Below are 19,934 nucleotides of genomic sequence, written 5' to 3'. Positions count from 1 at the left end.
GTGGAATAGTTGTCTGGCTCTGTGAGACTAGGCAGTGGGGTACATTCTTCTGGAAAGGCTGACTCCCAATTAGCCCTTAAGAGAGGGAAATGCCCATGACCTCCCTTTTGGCCTGTTCTATTCTAGTTAGATTAACACCCCCAAGGCAATGTGTTGCTTAGCGGTAATTGCATGACCGCAATGTGTAGCCTGTATGTATTCGCCAGATCACTTCTCAACTTGACACCTATGGGAGATCTGGAATGGTGATGGTTTTCCCATTCCATCATCAACCCAACAAATGGTGGAAAATGTCATGGAAGGACAGTGGGCAGTGTTGTATACTCTTCTCCCACAAGACCCCTAGACGCTTGTAGAAACTATGCCAAGCACATAGGGACACCTACTCCTTTATTTTTTTGTTTTTCGTTATTGGCAGTAACCTAACCTGTATGTAGTTGAATAGCATTGCATATCTCTGCTGTCGGGGGAGAAACCCAAAATGTACATTTTTCAGGAAATGAAAAATGTTTTTTTTTCAGGAAATTAAGAAAACCTTATTTTTAAAACGATGCAATACTGCCTCATCAAGGTGGTATTGTGAGTTGCTTTAACAGACCGTTTGAGGGTACAACGGAACGGAGTATTAAGCGATTTGAAGCACTTTTTAATACTTTTCATTGGTTCAATATTGTTTTAACCAGCACACAGACATAAAGGTGTTCAATATTGTTGATTTATATTAGCCCATTTAGGCCTGACGTCGAAATAAATTAAAAGTCTTCTGAAAGAAAATATATTCAAAGATTTGTGCCACATTTTCACGATTTTTCAAAAATAGCAGATCTACAAGCTCATAGCGCGCCACTTGGTGATGCTCTATGAGCTTGTACTAGATCTGATATTTTTCAATAGCTAAATAATGCTTAGTTAAAACACAAACGGGTTCCCGTCCAGAATGGGGTAGGGGAATCTAAAAGTAGGGCGGTTTCCTCCCGACGTGATGATATGCAACTTGTAGTTGGTAGTGCAGGTGGAGCTACAGTGTCACGGTTGTCACCGAGCTGCTTAGTTAAGACACTTGAGATGTTAACCAATATCCACAACACAAGTGCACAAGAATTTATTGGAGTCAGGATTTCATTTGAGTTATTGCTCATATCTCTCCGAAGGTCAGAGTTCAGTAATCTGTACCTCTATCCTCAGAATGAAGTCTCCTCAGCGCCTACCCATTTTGCTTAATGTCAGACCTAAATTAAGCTCCAATGTATACGCCGTCGCTTACCGACAAGAACTTGTGACCTGCTCTTGTCAATCGACACGTCCTGCAGCGGAGTGCATACTGACTATCGGCTCTACAAGCTCGCAGCGCATTGGGAGCTTTTAGGCTATTTTAGGTGCACGACACTGGTGTATGATATAAGTCAGACTTAAACGAGGCATTATGTTCAGGGTTCAGCTGTCTACTACACGTTGCCAATGACAGCCGGAAATGGCCTTAATTATTTGGGTTTTTTTCACCACAGGACTGTACCGTCCATTGTGGACACCTAGCAGAATTCTCATATCTTTACTGCTCCCACTCTGCTGGTGTCCAAACAACTTGTATTTATATGTAGTATCCTAAAAACCTATAGTAAAATGCCAATATTTTAAGGAATGTTATGATAAGGTTGTATGTTCATAGTAATATTTTATAACCATTATTCCTCAATGACAAGAACCCTATCTATGTCACACTATTTTGTGATCACCTGTACGGAACTATGTCACACGCAAGGAAAATGACAGAATAAAAAGATTTGGAAGAATTTGATTATGCCCTGTTTTTCATTTATTTTCATGTATAGCAAGACTTTCTATGCCCTGCAGGTTCACATCTGCCTATACTATCACGATATCGGTCATGTTTGTCAAGTTGTTTGCTGATCAGTAATTTGTACAGGAAGCATTGCAATTTAGTTTGAAACTGTCCTACCAGTGAAGTAATCAGATAGACATTTATAATTAATTATGCAAATATTTACAGTAATGGTTAAAGGGAGAACATACAAATTACAGTGCTGTGCCGCATGTAGTCAATGACGGGCTTCATGGCTTATTACACTTTCATCCAATCAAAAAGTTAGATATGGACACAAAAAACATGATAGAGGGGTAGAAAAATTAACGAAAGTTGCACTAATATATTTTAGAAATAGGTCAACAATACAAATACAAACAACGTTAGTTTTGTGGAAAAAATGTCTCTAGGCCTATATCACTCAATATTTCATGTCAAGGACTACAAAAATGATATGTAATTGGCCGCTGACCCCCATCTCAAAATATGTTGTTCTAGGGACCCCCCCAGAAGCAAAGATTTGAGTTAAAATCCGTCGCTCTGAAATAATATTCCAAGATTTGCGCCACATTTCCACGATTTTTCAAAAATAGCTGACCTACAAGCTCGTAGTGCGCCACTCAGTGGCGCGCTATGAGCTTGTAGGTCTGCTATTTTTCAATAGCTAAATTATAACATAATGTTTAAAACACCAAAAGGGGTTCCCTCCCAAAATGGGTTAAGAAACAGCAGGGTTATGTGAGAAGTGTTTTCGCTTGTAGATCAGTGAAAGTCAGATTTATTTCTAAACCAGATCCCACTGGTGTCTTTGAGTCCCGGACTCCCGGTACGTTGCAATGAAGATCTTCATCTCCCCGTCTTCAAACAACAGGGCTGTGTGGAAGGCCTTTTTAAACTTCTCAGTGAAGTTCAGATCAGTCGAAAACCTCACCTTATTGGCCCAGATCAGAGTGGTTCCTGGTTGACAGAAATGTTTCATTGTGGCCAGCAGCTCGTCCAGGTGGTCATGATGATATACCACGTCAGCCGCCAGTACGTAGTCATAGTGATAGACTGATTTAGGGTGGGTGCGCTCCAGGTTGTAACCCCAGGACAGGACTGACACCTCAGGTGTGTACCTGCATCGCTCCCTGGTGTTCCTCGTCACATTGTCTCTGAGGTTATCCAACACATCAGGCAAATCAGTGGCTGTTGCTCTGGCCCCTGAAAAGATATGATCAAGTCATGGTTATCTTACCCAGAATATCACAACAGGTTATCATTTGAAATGTTCAATAATCTGTGTGTTGTGCTGTGATCACTTAGTCAAGTCCAAATTCCTTTTCCAGGCATGATATTGATTCTGTTGTTTCTAAGCTGTTAAATATTTGTTCGTCAGTCATACCCAGCAGACTGGCCACAATGGTAACCAGGCCGGTTCCTGCTCCCAACTCCAGAACCTCCTTCCCCATCAGATTCACCTCCTGCCAGCTGTTGTTATCCAGGTTGTAACACAAAGCCAATGCCTATGAGACAGATGGAACCAGTAAGACTGAGTAACACGTCACTTCATGTGATATGTGAAGTTGTGAACCAATGCGGTAGACTATGATATGGAATCCAACACACTAATCTGTATTGTCTGTTTTCATGTTGGCAGAGACACTCACCGCTGGCCACATTACCGCTCCATAGGAGTCAAAGGCTTCATGAATGGTGATCTTCTCTCCTACATAGTAGTAAATATCATTTCCCCATCTGCTGTGGACCGTGGGAGCCCAGACTGGTTTACTCTGATGCTGCACAGCGGCAGCCATCTGCTCAGTGTTCTTTGCTGCACAGATCAGATTGATAAAATCAATGTGATCAGTTGATGTTGAGAGATAGGTAGATTTATAGAATGTATTGCATGGTTTGCTTTTAAAAACATTCATGTGAATTACGACTCGCCTCTTCCAGTGTCTTCATCCTGATTGGTCAGAGTGCCACATGTTGAGTCATTGTTTTCTGTCTCGGTGTCTTTGTGGCATTCTTCCTCTGGATCAAGACACTTTTCCATGCCGTTGGTTAATAGATTCTGACCCAGTTCCTTTACCTCCTTCACACAATCTTCTCTGTTCTCCTCTCCCCCAGCGCTCTCTCTCTCCTTCTCTTTCTCTCCCATCTCTTCCTCCCTCTCTCCTTCCTCTTCTTCCTCTCTGTGCTCCTCATGAAGTCTGCCTTGTGTTTCCTCAACCAGGTTGTCTTCCGTCTCTCCCTCGCGGCATGTTGCCATGAAGATCTTCATCTCCCCGTCTTCAACCAGGAGTTCTGTGTGGAAGGCCTTTTTAAACTTCTCAGTGAAGGTCAGATCAGCCTCATACCTCACCTTATTGGCCCAGATCAGAGTCGTTCCTGGCTGACAGAAATGTTTCATGGTGGCCAGCAGCTCGTCCAAATAGTCATGATGATAGACCACGTCAGCCGCCAGCACGTAGTCATAGTGATGGAGTGATTTAGGGTGGGTGCTCTCTAGGTCGTAACCCCAGGACAGGACTGACACCTGGGGTGTGCACCTGCAACACTTTGTGTTCCTCATCACATTGAACTTCAGGTTACCCAACACATCAGGTAAATCAGTAGCTGTTGCTGAGGCCCCTGAAAAGATATTACCATTAAAGAATTGCACAAAAGGCTATAATTTGAAATATTAAATAATTAAAGTTATGGTTATAATAAGTACTGTACAACTCAGATTCACAGGTAAAACACAGTTTAAACTACCGTAGATGGTACTTGTAGCAGAGTAGCACAGCCCAAAACAGCCTAATATCTCCCTTTGGCCGGTGTTTTTTTTGAGTGGTGCAAACCATTCCAACAACCAGCTTTGTCTGTACCTGTGTCTGTACCTGTGTACCTTTGTACCTGTATGTGGCCCCACGTACATGTGAGCATGGTTGCTATGGTTAGTGTGTGACGTCACTGCACCACTCAGTTCACACGGGTGTTTTTTCTGAGTGTTTGGTTTCCCACATATCGTACATTATATTATGGCAGCTTGTGTGTCTTGCTGTACATGATCCCATTGTCAAGTACAAATTCCTTTTCCATGCACGTCAAGTCATACCCAGCAGACTGGCCACAATGGTAACCAGGCCTGTTCCTGCTCCCAACTCCAGCACCTCCTTCCCCATCAGGTTCACCTTCTGCCTGTTGTTATCCAAGTAGTAACACAAAGCCAATGCCTATGAGACAGAGGGAACCAGTAGGACTGAGTAACATGAACTCAACACTGTCATTTGTATGAATGTTTTCATGTTGGCAGAGACACTCACCGCTGGCCACATTACCGCTCCATAGGAGTCTATGGACTCATGAATGTTGATCGTCTCTCCTACATAGTAGTAGATGTCTTTTCCAAATGTGCTGTAGAACGTGGGAGCCCAGGGTAGTTTACTCTCAGCCATATGCTCTGTGGCCTTTGCTGCACACAGTAAAATTGATCAAATCACACAATTGTTGTCTATAAATGGAGATTGCAGTTCATTGATATTGAAATATAGTACATTTATAGCACGTATTTCATGGTCAGTGAAGTACTCGGATTTCTTTTCAAATAAAAGTAGCAATATCACAATGTAATAAATACTTTGTTACAAGAAAAGCATTGCATGCATTTAAAATTGTATTTGTCTAAAATTACAAAAGTATACTGTCATCAAAATATACTGTACCAAACATTATGCAGAATGGCTAATTTCTCAATCATAATATTAGATTAGTAATGCATTAAATGTGTTCATAACTTTAATGTTGCAGCTGGTAACTATAATTACCCATGTGCTAATGGGTAGCTTAACCCATTTAGGCCTGACCTCGAAATTAAAAAAACATCTTCTAAATCCTCCAGCCCAAAATGGGTTAAACGCATGAGCCCTACTGTATATACTTCATTGACCGTAGTCCACCAGGGCTGTATACTAGGCCCCTTCTTTTTTCCCTGCTACACCAGTCAAAAGTAGGCAATCTGCAAGCTCACAACACATTGCAATGCAACAAGCTATGAGGTTGTAGATCAGCTATTTTCGCAGAATATTCACCCTAGAATGCGCGATGATGTTGTAGATCAGCTATCTTCGTAGAATGTTCACCCTAGAATAAGGCCTCTAGGGTTTACGGTATGTGGTTAAACTATAATAGTGCATAAGAATTTAACCGTTAATGTATGTTTTGAATCAATCGTCTAAATCTGCAAAGTAACTAGTAACTATGGCCGTCAAATAATTTTAGTGGAGTAAAAAGCTCTAAACATACAAACAAACAATATTTGCCTCTGAGATAGCCTAGTTGAGTAGTGAGTACAAAGTATAAAAAACAAAAACACTTAAGAGAAGTAAAAAATACCTCATAATTCCTACATTAATACAGTACTTAAATGTACTTAGATACTTTCCACCAATATGTTTTCATTCATGCAGCCAATGACTCACCGCTTCCTGTGTCTTCATCCTGATTGGTCAGAATGCCACATATTGAGTCATTGTTTTCTGTATCAGTGTCTTTGCAGCATTCTTCCTCTGGATCCAGGTTCTGCACAGATGCCTGGCTACACTCATCTTCCTCCTCATCCTGTTCTTTATAGTCAACTCTCTCCTGGGCCTGCTTTGACTTATTTTCTGTTCTGTCTTCGTTTAGACTGTTTGGTACTGCTCCATCAGCCATAGTCTCTGCAGTACTGACACAGTGAAGCCATTCGGGACACTTTTCGATGTCGTTGGTTAATAGATTCTGGCCCAGTTCCTTTACTTCCTTCACACAATATTCGTTCTCCCCTCCCATGGTGCTCTGCTTCTCTTTCTCTCCCATCTCTTCCTCCCTCTCTCCTTCCTCTCTCTGCTCCTCATGAAGTCTGCCTTGTGTTTCCTCAGCCAGGTTGTCTTCCGTCTCTCCCTCCCGGCATGTTGCCATGAAGATCTTCATCTCCCCGTCTTCAACCAGAAGTTCTGTGTGGAATGCCTTTTTAAACTTCTCAGTGAAGGTCAGATCAGTCTGAAACCTCATCTGATTGGCCCAGATCAGAGTGGTTCCTGGTTGACAGAAATGTTTCAAGGTGGCCAGTAGTTCATCCAGGTAGTCATGATGATAGACCACGTCCGTTGCCAGTACATAGTCATAGTTATAGACTGATTTAGGGTAGCTGCTCTCCAGGTCATCACCCCAGGGCAGAGCTGCCACTTGGGGTGTGTACCTGCATCGTCCCCTGGTGTTCCTGGACAGGTTCCATTCCAGGTGGCTCAGGGTATCTTCAAGGTCTGTGGCTGTCACCCAAGCACCTGAAACCCAAAGTTAGAGGACCTCTCAAAGCACATACAGTGTATCAGATATGTCATGTGAAGTGAGGTGGGCCTTTTGGGTGTGCAATGCATTCCTCCGACTCACCAAGGAGTGTCGCTACAATAGACACAAGACCAGTCCCAGCACCAATCTCCAGAACTGCCTTGTCCCAAAGACTCAGCTGTTTATGGTGAGTCTCAAGGTACCGACAGAGTGCCAGAGCCTGTGGGTAATAGGATTATTTTATATAATAATTTGTAATGATTTATATGTATAGATCTAGACAGAAATAATGCATATGAAATGTTCATTTAATATTTTAGAAGAAGAAAATACTAAATGTAAAAAAGTCTCCTCACCGCTGGCCATATCATGCCTGCATAGGAGTCAAGAGAGCCAGTGATGGTGATCTCATGTCCTGCATAGCAATAAATCTCTTTATCAGCCATGAAGTAGAAACTGGGAGCCCTGTCTGGTCTCTGGACAGTTGATTCGGAGCTGACGAAAACTACAATTATAAATGGATTTGAAACTGCAAGTCATTGGTGAATACAAAAGAGTGCATTGTTGTTCACTTAGAAAGGTAATTTGACCTTCTCTAGACTTCTCCCCATATCCCTCTCCCTCCTCTTCAGCCTCATTGCTCTCCGCCATGATCTCTGTTGACAGGATTATCATCAGGTGTGGAAAAAGGAGAAAAGAAAAGCAATTAAGTATTTGCATTAATTTTTTTCTTTTACTATTATAGTTTTAAATTCCTTTTTAAATGTTTACACAACACAATAAAGAAGTAAATGTACAGTAAAAGTACAACAAAACAACAGATGCATCATGACAGAGGGTGACACCCAATGACCCAAAGGCCAACAGTTCTTCCTTGCTAGGATAAATGTAACAGGTACTTTACTACATTGGTTCCCAAACTTTTTCATGTCAAGCACCCCCAAATTGACACTGATGAGCTCACAGACCCCCATTTGAAAAAAATATATGCCAGGGACCCCCATAAGAGAAGATTTTGACGGCTCTAGCAGTGATTTTCAACCTGTTTAATTTCAAGAATCCCCAGTTAATGTAATTTCTACAGACCCCATTTAATGTCATTTCTATCTCTGGGATACCCAATTTATATTGTAAAACCACTGTTAATTTAACTCTGAGAGTGTACGAATGGAACCAAATGGACCCTAACGGGTTTGTACACTTTTTACAACATTTGTACACTTTCAGAGTTACAGACCCATAAGGGTCCATTTGGTTCCTAACTATCTCTAATTGAGCTATGTACCCCCTGGAACTCCCTCAAGTACCCCCAGGGGTCCCCGCACCCCATTTTGGGAACCCATGCTTTACTACACGATTAAACAACACTTACCTTGCGGATTGTGTCCCTGCTCTTATCAAATTATTTGATAACAGTCTGCTTGTTCCATGTTCAGCAAGTTCAAGTATTCATCCAGCCAAGAATCCCAGGAGAAGCAGTCTGGTTTACGGTCCTTGCCTTGCCTCCTTCCACTTTAAAATGCTTCAAGATAAACAACAGTAACTTCAAAATATGGTCAGTTTTAACAGTATCTTGTATCTTTCATTGCCTCCAGTATTTCCCAGCAGATCTTCAAGTCAGATTTCTTTGTAAATTCACAGAACACAGCAAACATGCCTACCTGCTCAAATTTGTACACCTTTAGTTTCCTGTGAGCTGACAACTGCAGTAACCTACTGCAATTTCCAGAAAATGGGACCACTGTCCACAAGATTATAGAGAAGCAGCATCCTGCAGGACACTCCCATCATCATCACAAGGGCAAAAGCTATTTTTAGAGAGGTGAAGTAAACATAAACACAGACACACCCATTGGCAGACATACCGAATAAAGTAGCAGGTAAGAGAGAGAGAAAGCGAGAGAGAGAGAGAGAGAGAGAGAGAGAGAGAGAGAGAGAGAGAGAGAGAGAGAGAGAGAGAGAGAGAGAGAGCGAGCAAAATACTGAATATCAACAGCTGGGATATTCAATACCTCTGTCTGCATACGTTCTTTACGGACGTTCGAGAAGCTTCTGTGAATTAGTGCAATGCCATGTTGACTGTAATATCAACATGTGCTAAAGAATGAATGCCTTCTGTTCCATTCTAAATGTATTACAGGAGTTGACGTTAACAATATGAAATTATAAGTATCAATGTACATTGTTGTGGGTTTATATTTAAGTCAGTTTAAGCTACACAATCCTGCTTGCTTACCTCCTTGTCTACAAATAGATGCAGAGAGACAAGTGAGCCTAGAGGTTAGAGCCAAGTTGATTTATAGTTCAATTATGACTGAATTACTTTTTGTTGGCCAGCCTGCCTGGTATATTAGTTTTCAGATGTTAAGCATGATTCGTAAGCTAAGTCAGACTCCATATCCGATTTGTTGTCCTCAACGGATGATTTGAAAAGACGAAACCTTCCGCTCATCTGCTGAAAAAACTTAAGTGAGGTGCTGGAGTCACAAAAGGATAATAAAGAAAAAATAAAGGGAAGCTCCACACACTCAAATCTGTGCACAATCAATTTATTTGCAAGCTTTCGGTCTACTGACCTTCAGGCAAAAGACAAAACTTTGAAACTGCATTGACGCATGATTCTTATTATTTCACTGTATTATATCGTCGTGACAATGCTGAAAGGATAATCAAAGATATTTAATGCCAAAAGCCAAAGGTTTCCATGACTATTTAAAGTTAAACCAGATAGTTTGAAACGCATCTGGTGTGCCTGGTCCCCCACTTAGCTGCCATGACCCCAATTGCTTTAGCACATAAGAGTAACAAGATGCATGGTATGCCATGCATACCCTAATAAAACCATGAGCTACTGCAACACGAACTCAATAAGTACCCTCCATTACTATTATTTAGAGTTTTAGACAGTATTTGGAATACAGAATCATCCATCCCATATAAACCTGGCCGCGGTGGCCGAACGGTTTGCGGAGCGGTCTTGTTATCGGAAGGTCGCCAGTTCGTATCCCCGGACCGGCACGTTAAAATTACCACCGCTGAAGTGCCCTTGAGCAAGGCATTGAACCACTACTATGAAATGTTCTATGAGCAGGGCCTGGCTGTAAACAAGTATCTGATGCTTAGTCCAGTTACCCTGGGTAAATATAGTAACTTTGCTTTGCTTTGCTTACCTTGACACACTCCTTGGTATTCTGTTTGGTATCTATTTCTGACAGATGATTTGTGTAAGGGACGTGAGACCATCTCATTCAGAATTGCCAGAAAATGTGAGGGATGAGGTCAGTGACAAGTTCTGTTATACTCATTGAGCAGCCTTATTTGGATAAAGTCTGCTCCCTGTATGACATGACATGATACGTAGAGCAGCCTCCGACATCACATAACTTATAGCTTCCACCTCCAACTTATACAGTGGAGTCTTATCAGATACAAGATGCTCATCTCTCTTTGGCTTCAGTAACTATAATAATCCACCTCTTTAATGCTTCTGTCTTCTTACTATGGCCAAATGAATCACAGCCAAACATGATCTAACAGATATCTGGATATAGTGGTCGCTGGTCATTTAGAGCTCTATTAACCCATTTAGGCCCGACGTCGAAATTTAAAAAATGTCTTCTAAATTCTGACAGTTTTCTGACATACCTATGTTTCTAGGCCTATATCACTCAATATTTCATGTCAAGGACTCCAAAAAGTATATGTAATTGGCTGCCGACCCCCATCTGAAAATATGTTGTTCCAGGGACCTCCCCAGAAGCAAAGATTTGAGTTAAAATTGGTCGCTCTGAAAGGTTTGTGCCACATTTTCATGATTTAAAAAAAATAGCAGACCTACAAGCTCGTATGAGCTTGTAGATCTGCTATTTTTCAATAGTTAAAGTTTTAAATAATGCTTAAAACACCAAAAGGGGTTCCCGCCCAATATAGCAGCAGGTAGTGTGCCTGGAGTTTTGTCATTGTATGGACAAGGCCATTGGCCTTTGGTTTTGATGGCACAAAGGCCACAAAAAGCCAGGTCAAGAAGGCCATCAAATAAAACAATGATTTGAAGAACACAGAAATAATATAATTGATACATTTTTCTGATACATTGCACTACTATCATGAAATGGGCCCAAAAGGTAGATCACAATCTACCAGATCACAAAGGCTGTGCAGATAGACCACATGACATGCCCTTAAATCAAATATATATAAAAAAGGTGACTTTATTGATTGACATCAAAAAGGGCCTGTCAGCTCAAACCCACAATACTTTGTTTTCAAGATTGTTGCGCACAAATGTCTGTAGCATTAGTTATTTAAAAAAAAAACCTACCAATTCCACCCCCTCTATTTCCCAGCCCAACTGCGTTTGTTAAATTAAATCTATTCCACATTTTTAAATGAATGAATTGACACAAACAGATCAGCAATTAATAACCATCAAACTACAGGAAAATGTTGTAATGCATTTGAGTTCTGATACAATGCAGCCCACAGCGTCATTCTTAACACAAAGAAACAGTTAGAAGCCATAAATAACTTTTGAAACGAGAGTATGAATACGACAATGGGCAATGAATATCATTGCTCAAATCTAAATTCAAAAGTTAATTAGCAACTTATCAGATCTACAGGTGTACCAAAAATGGACAGTGGACCAAAAATGCCATTAGTGTTTTGATCTTTAGACATTTCTCCCAATAAAGTGGGTAGTCCGTACTCCGTGGTGTTGCTGCCCCCTACTGGTCTTGGGGCAGGTGTAGACAATAGACATACTGAAGATAAGAAACCCTTTATAGACATTAGAGCAGCTACTGTTTGGTCCTGTAAGTTGTATTGGTTGTCATTATTAAGCAGTGGTACCCAAACTTTTTAGCTGCAGACCAAAAGATAAATTAGATTCCTCCTCGTCCTCGGTACCCAAACGTTCAAAGATATATAATGAATTATTTGATAGTGAAAGTTTATAGATCTGTTGTTTTCTCTATTTCTATTTATTTTTTGAGTGGTGTAAACCACTCCTACAACTGGCTTTGTTAGTCTGTGTGCAAAAAATGAGCATGGTTGCTACGGTCACCCAGTTCACCCGGGTGTGATTTCATTATTGAGTGGTGTAAACCACTCCTACAACTGGCTTTGTTAGTCTGTGCGCAAAGAATGAGCATGGTTGCTACGGTCACCCAGTTCACCCGGGTGTGATTTCATTACGTCAGAGCTGATTTCATTACGTCAGAGCTGATCAGGCTATATAATACCTTACACCACTCAGTTCACACGGGTGTGATTTTTTAATTTATGGGAACTTTATATGGAACTTTTTTTTTATTCAGGAAATTCTTTTGAAAAATGTTATTTGATTTAAAAAAGGAAAGGAAAGGAAATGTGGGAATTTTTGTTTTTACTCACAACCCATACAAATGATGTGTCTAGATTCACTGTGGCATCAGACAACCATGTGTCTGATACACATCACATTTCCAGCTACTTCTTTTCATCTGGAAGTTAGTTTAAAAACAACATGCAGGAGTGGGCAAAACTGGGCATTGGGCAAGGTTGGAGAGATCTACCATTGGTTGGAGAGATCTACCATTGGTTGGAGACCTACCATTGGTTGGAGAGACCTACCATTGGTTGGAGAGACCTACCATTGGTTGGAGAGATCTACCATTTTTTTGGAGAGACCTACCATTGGTTGGAGAGACCTACCATTGGTTGGAGAGACCTACCATTGGTTGGAGAGACCTACCATTGCCAAGACAAGCTGGTAGTAAACAATAATGAAAGTTACAGAATATTCAATCATTTAGTTAATAACAAAATTAATACTCAAAATCATAACTACTGCTAAATATTGAGAATCACAATATTTATATTTATCTTACCGAACTAAATATGGTAAGAATTTAACTCATGCTAAATGTTGAGTTCTGTAAATTAAATATTTACTTTAGTTAAATACTTAGTTACAAATACTATGTAAATGCAGAGTTTGCAACACAAAATATGTATTTAAATGTACCAATAGTGACAAAAGGCAGACATATACACAATACAAAATAAATAGTTGAGTATCCCAACATTTAGGCCCTTATTTATCAACGCGGAGTATGCCAAAATATGGGCGTACGCCGAAATCGCCGCAATTTTCGGCATTTATCATTCCAGCGTGAACTTGAACTTTGGCGTGCGCCCGTCCAAATATCACGTCAGGTCGGGAGCTGTCGTAGGCTTTGTCCTCACCCGTTTTTCTGTCGTAGACAAGTAGAGCAGCATTGTCTGAGCAGCTGACAGGCTGTCACAGGCATTCTAAACCTATGTATTCACTTCTAAATGTATGCATGTATATAAAACTAATACATATTATACACGTGAAAACAATATATTTTGTAAAGGCACGTCATATGAAATTGGTAGGATATTCCCAAGTGTACAAGCAATTCAAATCAATGTTGCAAGTTAGATGCTTAAGCCATTTAAACAGTGTTTTGCATGAGCGCATACATGCGCTGCCTCTGCTCAGTCTGCTGGAATGTTTTCATGACATGGAGAGATGTTGGAGAGTGCAGAGTGGACTGCTGCAGCTGGAAGTCTCCCAACGTGGGTAGCCTACTGTAGCCTAATCTACAGCAGGCCCATGTCTTTCTGGAGTTACGGTATGTGGCAATCTCCTCGTCTCGTCCTCGTTTAAAGATAAACCTGACGTGTCGAATGCCAAATGTGCCGTGCCAGCGCATGTGGGGAACACATAGCCTGGTAACCCAGCCAGCCCACCACCACCAGTACCACATAGGCTACGTTAAGGTTTAGGCTGTGCATTCATATAATTGACACTTGACAGCCCAGCCACTCCAGCGAGGCAATCTGATATAGACTGTCATAAACGTGCATGGTCACAGTGTCACGGAACACCACAGAGACAGGGCAGCGAGGCGAGCGGGGGAAACGTTTTTTAATTGGCTTTCCATCATGTAAGTAGGTCAGTAGGTCAGACCCAGTCAGAGCGTCTGGTTGGTAGCAGTAGGACAGTCCTAGAGCGTCTAGTTGGTAGCAGTAGGTCAGTCCTAGAGCGTCTGGTTGGTAGCAGTAGTTCAGTCTTAAAGCGTCTAGTTGGTAGCAGTAGGTCAGTCCTAGAGCGTCTGGTTGGTAGCAGTAGGTCAGTCCTAGAGCGTCTAGTTGGTAGCAGTAGGTCAGTCCTAGAGCGTCTGGTTGGTAGCAGTAGGTCAGTCCTAGAGCGTCTAGTTGGTAGCAGTAGGTCAGTCCTAGAGCGTCTGGTTGGTAGCAGTAGGTCAGTCCCAGTCAGAGCCTCTGGTTGGTAGCAGTAGTTCAGTCCTAAAGCGTCTAGTTGGTAGCAGTAGGTCAGTCCCAGAGCGTCTGGTTGGTAGCAGTAGGTCAGTCCCAGAGCGTCTGGTTGGTAGCAGTAGTTCAGTCCTAGAGCGTCTGGTTGGTAGCAGTAGGTCAGTCCCAGAGCGTCTGGTTGGTAGCAGTAGGTCAGTCCCAGTCAGAGCGTCTGGTTGGTAGCAGTAGGTCAGTCCCAGTCCCAGAGCGTCTGGTTGGTAGCAGTAGGTCAGTCCTAGAACGTCTGGTTGGTAGCAGTAGTTCAGTCCTAGAGCGTCTAGTTGGTAGCAGTAGGTCAGTCCTAGAGCGTCTGGTTGGTAGCAGTAGGTCAGTCCTAGAGCGTCTGGTTGGTAGCAGTAGGTCAGTCCTAGAACGTCTGGTTGGTAGCAGTAGGTCAGTCCCAGAGCGTCTGGTTGGTAGCAGTAGGTCAGTCCTAGAGCGTCTGGTTGGTAGCAGTAGGTCAGTCCTAGAACGTCTGGTTGGAAGCAGTAGGTCAGTCCTAGAGCGTCTGGTTGGTAGCAGTAGGTCAGTCCTAGAGCGTCTGGTTGGTAGCAGTAGGTCAGTCCTAGAGCGTCTGGTTGGTAGCAGTAGTTCAGTCCTAGAGCGTCTGGTTGGTAGCAGTAGGTCAGTCCCAGTCAGAGCGTCTGGTTGGTAGCAGTAGGTCAGTCCTAGAGCGTCTGGTTGGTAGCAGTAGGTCAGTCCTAGAGCGTCTGGTTGGTAGCAGTAGGTCAGTCCTAGAGCGTCTGGTTGGTAGCAGTAGGTCAGTCCTAGAACGTCTGGTTGGTAGCAGTAGTTCAGTCCTAGAGCGTCTGGTTGGTAGCAGTAGGTCAGTCCCAGTCAGAGCGTCTGGTTGGTAGCAGTAGGTCAGTCCCAGAGCATCTGGTTGGTAGCAGTAGGTCAGTCCTAGAGCGTCTGGTTGGTAGCAGTAGTTCAGTCCTAGAGCGTCTGATTGGTAGCAGTAGGTCAGTCCCAGTCAGAGCGTCTAGTTGGTAGCAGTAGGTCAGTCCCAGTCAGAGCGTCTAGTTGGTAGCAGTAGGTCAGTCCCAGTCAGAGCGTCTAGTTGGTAGCAGTAGGTCAGTCCCAGTCAGAGCGTCTGGTTGGTAGCAGTAGGTCAGTCCCAGAGTGTCTGGTTGGTAGCAGTAGGTCAGTCCCAGAGCGTCTGGTTGGTAGCAGTAGGTCAGTCATAGAGCGTCTGTTGGTAGCAGTAGGTCAGTCCTAGAATGTCTGGTTGGTAGCAGTAGGTCAGTCCTAGAGCGTCTGGTTGGTAGCAGTAGGTCAGTCCTAGAGCGTCTGGTTGGTAGCAGTAGGTCAGTCCTAGAGCGTCTGGTTGGTAGCAGTAGTTCAGTCCTAGAGCGTCTGGTTGGTAGCAGTAGTTCAGTCCTAGAGCGTCTGGTTGGTAGCAGTAGGTCAGTCCCAGAGCGTCTAGTTGGTAGCAGTAGGTCAGTCCCAGAGCGTCTAGTTGGTAGCAGTAGGTCAGTCCCAGAGCGTCTAGTTGGTAGCAGTAGGTCAGTCCCAGAGCGTCTGGTTGGTAGCAGTAGGTCAGTCCCAGAGCGTCTGGTTGGTAGCAGTAGTTCAGTCCCAGAGCGTCTGGTTGGTAGCAGTAGGTCAGTCCCAGAGCGTCTGGTTGGTAGAAGTAGTTCAGTCCCAGAGCGTCTGGTTGGTAGCAGTAGGTCAGGCAGCAGTGGAGCGGGCGGTCCATTTGTCTTTCCTCCAGGCTCGGTAGAGCTTAATGCTGAGACTAGGAAGATCGTACAGCTCCTCCATGTTGAAGCGTTTTTGGAAGCGCCCCACAAAGCTGTTCTCCTTGTCGAGACGGAAGCGCATTGCCCACAGGATCTGTGTGTCGTCCTGGCACAGGTAGTCGAAGGTGTCCATCAGCTCGTCTAGGTAAGCGTGTCCATAGACCACATCGGCTGCCAGGATGTAGTCAAAACAATGGGTGGCACTTGGGAAAGTCTGCTCCACTTGCTGGCCCCAGGTAAGCTCTGTGACCTGAACATAGGTTTGTTTGTAGCGCTTCACATTTGTTTTAACCACTTTCAACCTGACAATGACATCTTTATTCGGGCATGTCCTAACAATGTTATAACAATTATTATGTAAATAATTTCCTCCCTTGAAGCTATATGAGTATATGAAGATGAGGTAATATTTTGTCAGAGCAGCCATATCAGTAATATATCTATATGGTACTATATAATTATCTCACACCATGTGAATTATTCACACCAGTAGAGCGTTAATCACATGATGGCAACATCCCCGGTTTCATTTCAGCAGGGGATCAGTGGTGCATGCTGTTCTTTCCACAGTTTTCTTTTACTGTTCTGTTTACACACACACACACACACACACACACACACACACACACACACACACACACACACACACACACACACACACACACACACACACACACACACACACACACACACACACACACACACACACACACACACACACACACACACACACACACACACACACACACACACACACACACACACACACACACACACAGTTATTTATAGACCTACCACTGGAATGTACTTGCATCGCTCTCTAGTGTTCCGGAGCACATTGTACTGGAGGTTCCCCAACACTTCTGGTATGTCCGTGGAGGTTACCTTGGCCCCTGACAAGCAGTAGTACAGTTAAGACTTAAAGGTATGTAACATACATACTATGTCCGTGGAGGTTACCTTGGCCCCTGACAAGCAGTAGTACAGTTAAGACTTAAAGGTATGTAACATACATACTATGTCCGTGGAGGTTACCTTGGCCCCTGACAAGCAGTAGTACAGTTAAGACTTAAAGGGATACTTCTGGTATGTCCGTGGAGGTTACCTTGGCCCCTGACAAGCAGTAGTACAGTTAAGACTTAAAGGGATACTTCTGGTATGTCCGTGGAGGTTACCTTGGCCCCTGACAAGCAGTAGTACAGTTAAGACTTAAAGGGATACTTCTGGTATGTCCGTGGAGGTTACCTTGGCCCCTGACAAGCAGTAGTACAGTTAAGACTTAAAGGGATACTTCTGGTATGTCCGTGGAGGTTACCTTGGCCCCTGACAAGCAGTAGTACAGTTAAGACTTAAAGGTATGTAACATACATACTATGTCCGTGGAGGTTACCTTGGCACCTGACAAGCAGTAGTACAGTTAAGAGTTAAAGGGATACTTCTGGTATGTCCGTGGAGGTTACCTTGGCCCCTGACAAGCAGTAGTACAGTTAAGACTTAAAGGTATGTAACATACATACTATGTCCGTGGAGGTTACCTTGGCACCTGACAAGCAGTAGTACAGTTAAGAGTTAAAGGGATAGTTCTGATTTTTTTAACTTAAGCTGTATGGAAATACTGCCATTAATATAGTGGTTGCAACTGTATTAATTTATTGCCAGAGTCCCATGGTGGGAGTTCTGCTCTGGTAAGTAAATTAATCCACAAAACTAACATAATTTGTATTGTTGACCTATTTCTAAAATATTAGTGCAACTTTCGTTCAACTTTGACCCCTCTATCACATGGAACTATTTTTTGGGCGTAGTGATATGGACACAAAAAACATAGTTCTGTGTGATAGAGGGGTAAAAAATTTACGAAAGTTGCACTAATATTTTAGAAATAGGTCAACAATACAAATTACATTAGTTTTGTGGATTCATTTACTTTTAATGCGTGGCCCCCTATGCCCCCCACAAAATGACCGGAACTACTTAATATTTCACCAAAACCAGAGCAGAACTCCCACCACGGGACTCGGGCAATCAATTAATACAGTTGCAACCTCTATATTAATTAAAGTATTTCATACAGCTTAAGTTAAAGAAATCTGAACTATCCCTTTAAGGACAGGCAAGGAGAGAGAGACACTAAAACAAAGAAAGCATTAGAATCAAACGGCTTGCAATAAACAATTGTTATTGTTACTATTTTCCATACCTAGCAGACTGGATACTATGGTGACCAACCCAGTTCCAGCTCCTAGTTCAATAACATTTCTGTCTGTCAGGTTGTACTTGTCACGGTTGGTATCGAGGAAATGACACAGCACCGAAGCCTGTTGTGGGATGTTAGAATTCAGTTGCATTGGTTTTTGCCTGTCATCATTTAAAACAAATTAATGTCGTATAATAAATGAAAGGTGAATTACTATAAAGATGACAATACTATGGTTGTATGATAATGTATAGGAGGCCTTTTTTTTACCGAGGGCCAGAGCACGCATCCATAGAGGTCTGTAGACTCTTTGATGCGGATCTCTAGGTTAGCAAAGGTGTAGCCTTCCCAGGCCTCTCTGAGAATGAGAGTCGGGCGGTACTGCCGTGATGTGATATCTTTGACAAGGTCTGCATCTACAGCAACACCTGAAATGGTGACCAGAGGCATGGATAGAATAATGAATTAGTTACGGCTACTTCACATACTTGAACATAATGTAAACTCTGAACAGCTGAGCTGGCATGACTTTGTCCTAAATTCATCTAAGAGGTAACCTTATGTTTACTTAAGTCTTAACCCCTCTCCTCTCTCACGCTGTGTCATTGCTTCTCCTATATACAGGTTAAATGTTTGATTTTCCTTAACCCATTTAGGCCTGATGTCGAAATAAAAAAAACGTTCGCTCTGAAAGAATATATATATATTCAAAGATTTGTGCCGCCTTTTTCACGACTTTTCAAAAATAGCAGACCTACAAGCTCGTAGCACGCCACTCGCTGGCGCGCTATGAGCTTGTAGATCTGCTATTTTTAAATAGCTAAAGTAGAACAGAATGCTTAAAACACCAAAAGGGGTTCCCACCCAAAATGGGTTTACAAACATTAAAAACGCCATTGACATGGACAGAGTTTAATGTTTTGTCTCATAATTACGTCATAAAAGATGTATATATAGTGCCCCTCACTTCACACGGGTGTGATTTCTTGAGGGGTGATAGCCGCTAGCCCCTCCTATGCCCAGCTTTGTGTCTGTGTGTACCCCCCATAGCAATGATTTGATTGGCTGAGGGCTTAAAAAGTGATTGGCCGGAATGTGATGATGTATAAGAGCACCCCTCAGCGTTCACACGAGTGTGATTTATTTTATTCTTTTACATAGGACATATACAACATCAGCTATTTAACACTAGCAGAGATACTGTACAAGAAGGTATGGGGAGCACCCACCCACGAGGGGCCACGCAAAGTTAAGTAGATTTAGGGTGAAATTAAAACAGAAGACACCACCATAAATTAAAGCAGTGAAACACTCACTGTTTTCGCCGTTCGAGTCCTCCATGGCCGACGGCAGCTGGGTATCCATGTCTGACAGGGTCCAAGGGAGCAGAGCATTAACTACAGTATGAGTTACAGAATATTTTTAGCATATTGCCGGTCTTGGTTCTGTAGTCCCAGAAAAAGGCCCTGGAAACGGGACAAATTGGAGAGAGGCAAGAGCTAAGCCCCCCCCCCCCCCCCTCCATCACACCTCCAAAACAAACAGTCACCTGTAG

General features: G+C 42.7%; 3 protein-coding genes and 1 long non-coding RNA gene across 4 annotated transcripts; 1 reads left to right on the top strand and 3 right to left on the bottom strand.

Annotated features, from left to right (window-relative positions):
* Nucleotides 1–2,606: 2,606 nt before the first annotated feature.
* LOC306919814 (protein-lysine methyltransferase METTL21C-like) lies at nt 2,607–3,618 on the bottom strand (the record flags this gene model as incomplete). Its single annotated transcript, XM_079496364.1, has 3 exons — nt 2,607–3,025; nt 3,207–3,327; nt 3,487–3,618. 3 exons carry the CDS (start codon nt 3,616–3,618, stop codon nt 2,607–2,609), a joined length of 672 nt encoding a protein of 223 aa, XP_079352490.1.
* A 73-nt stretch (nt 3,619–3,691) lies between these two features.
* On the bottom strand, nt 3,692–7,768 carry mettl21ca (methyltransferase 21C, AARS1 lysine a; the record flags this gene model as incomplete). The annotated part of the gene is made up of 7 exons (XM_079496363.1): nt 3,692–4,438; nt 4,908–5,025; nt 5,116–5,264; nt 6,271–7,113; nt 7,220–7,337; nt 7,474–7,532; nt 7,708–7,768. The coding sequence occupies 7 exons, from the start codon at nt 7,766–7,768 to the stop codon at nt 3,741–3,743; spliced, it is 2,046 nt and encodes a 681-aa protein (XP_079352489.1). The 3' UTR covers nt 3,692–3,740.
* A 7,702-nt stretch (nt 7,769–15,470) lies between these two features.
* LOC306919981 lies at nt 15,471–16,200 on the top strand. The gene is made up of 3 exons (XR_013789594.1): nt 15,471–15,513; nt 15,551–15,583; nt 16,111–16,200. It is a non-coding gene; the product is annotated as an uncharacterized lncRNA (long non-coding RNA).
* Nucleotides 16,006–19,863, bottom strand: mettl21e (methyltransferase like 21e). The gene is made up of 5 exons (XM_079496565.1): nt 19,696–19,863; nt 18,650–18,807; nt 18,383–18,500; nt 16,978–17,075; nt 16,006–16,432 (listed from the first exon to the last, which is right to left on the bottom strand). The coding sequence occupies exons 1-5, from the start codon at nt 19,742–19,744 to the stop codon at nt 16,112–16,114; spliced, it is 744 nt and encodes a 247-aa protein (XP_079352691.1). The 5' UTR covers nt 19,745–19,863; the 3' UTR covers nt 16,006–16,111.
* Between the last annotated feature and the right edge of the window lie 71 nt (nt 19,864–19,934).

The sequence above is a fragment of the Electrona antarctica genome (genome assembly GCF_951216825.1).
Source record: "Electrona antarctica genome assembly, chromosome: 3".
Classification (NCBI taxonomy): domain Eukaryota; kingdom Metazoa; phylum Chordata; class Actinopteri; order Myctophiformes; family Myctophidae; genus Electrona; species Electrona antarctica.
This window is presented reverse-complemented; position numbering and strand designations above follow the sequence as displayed.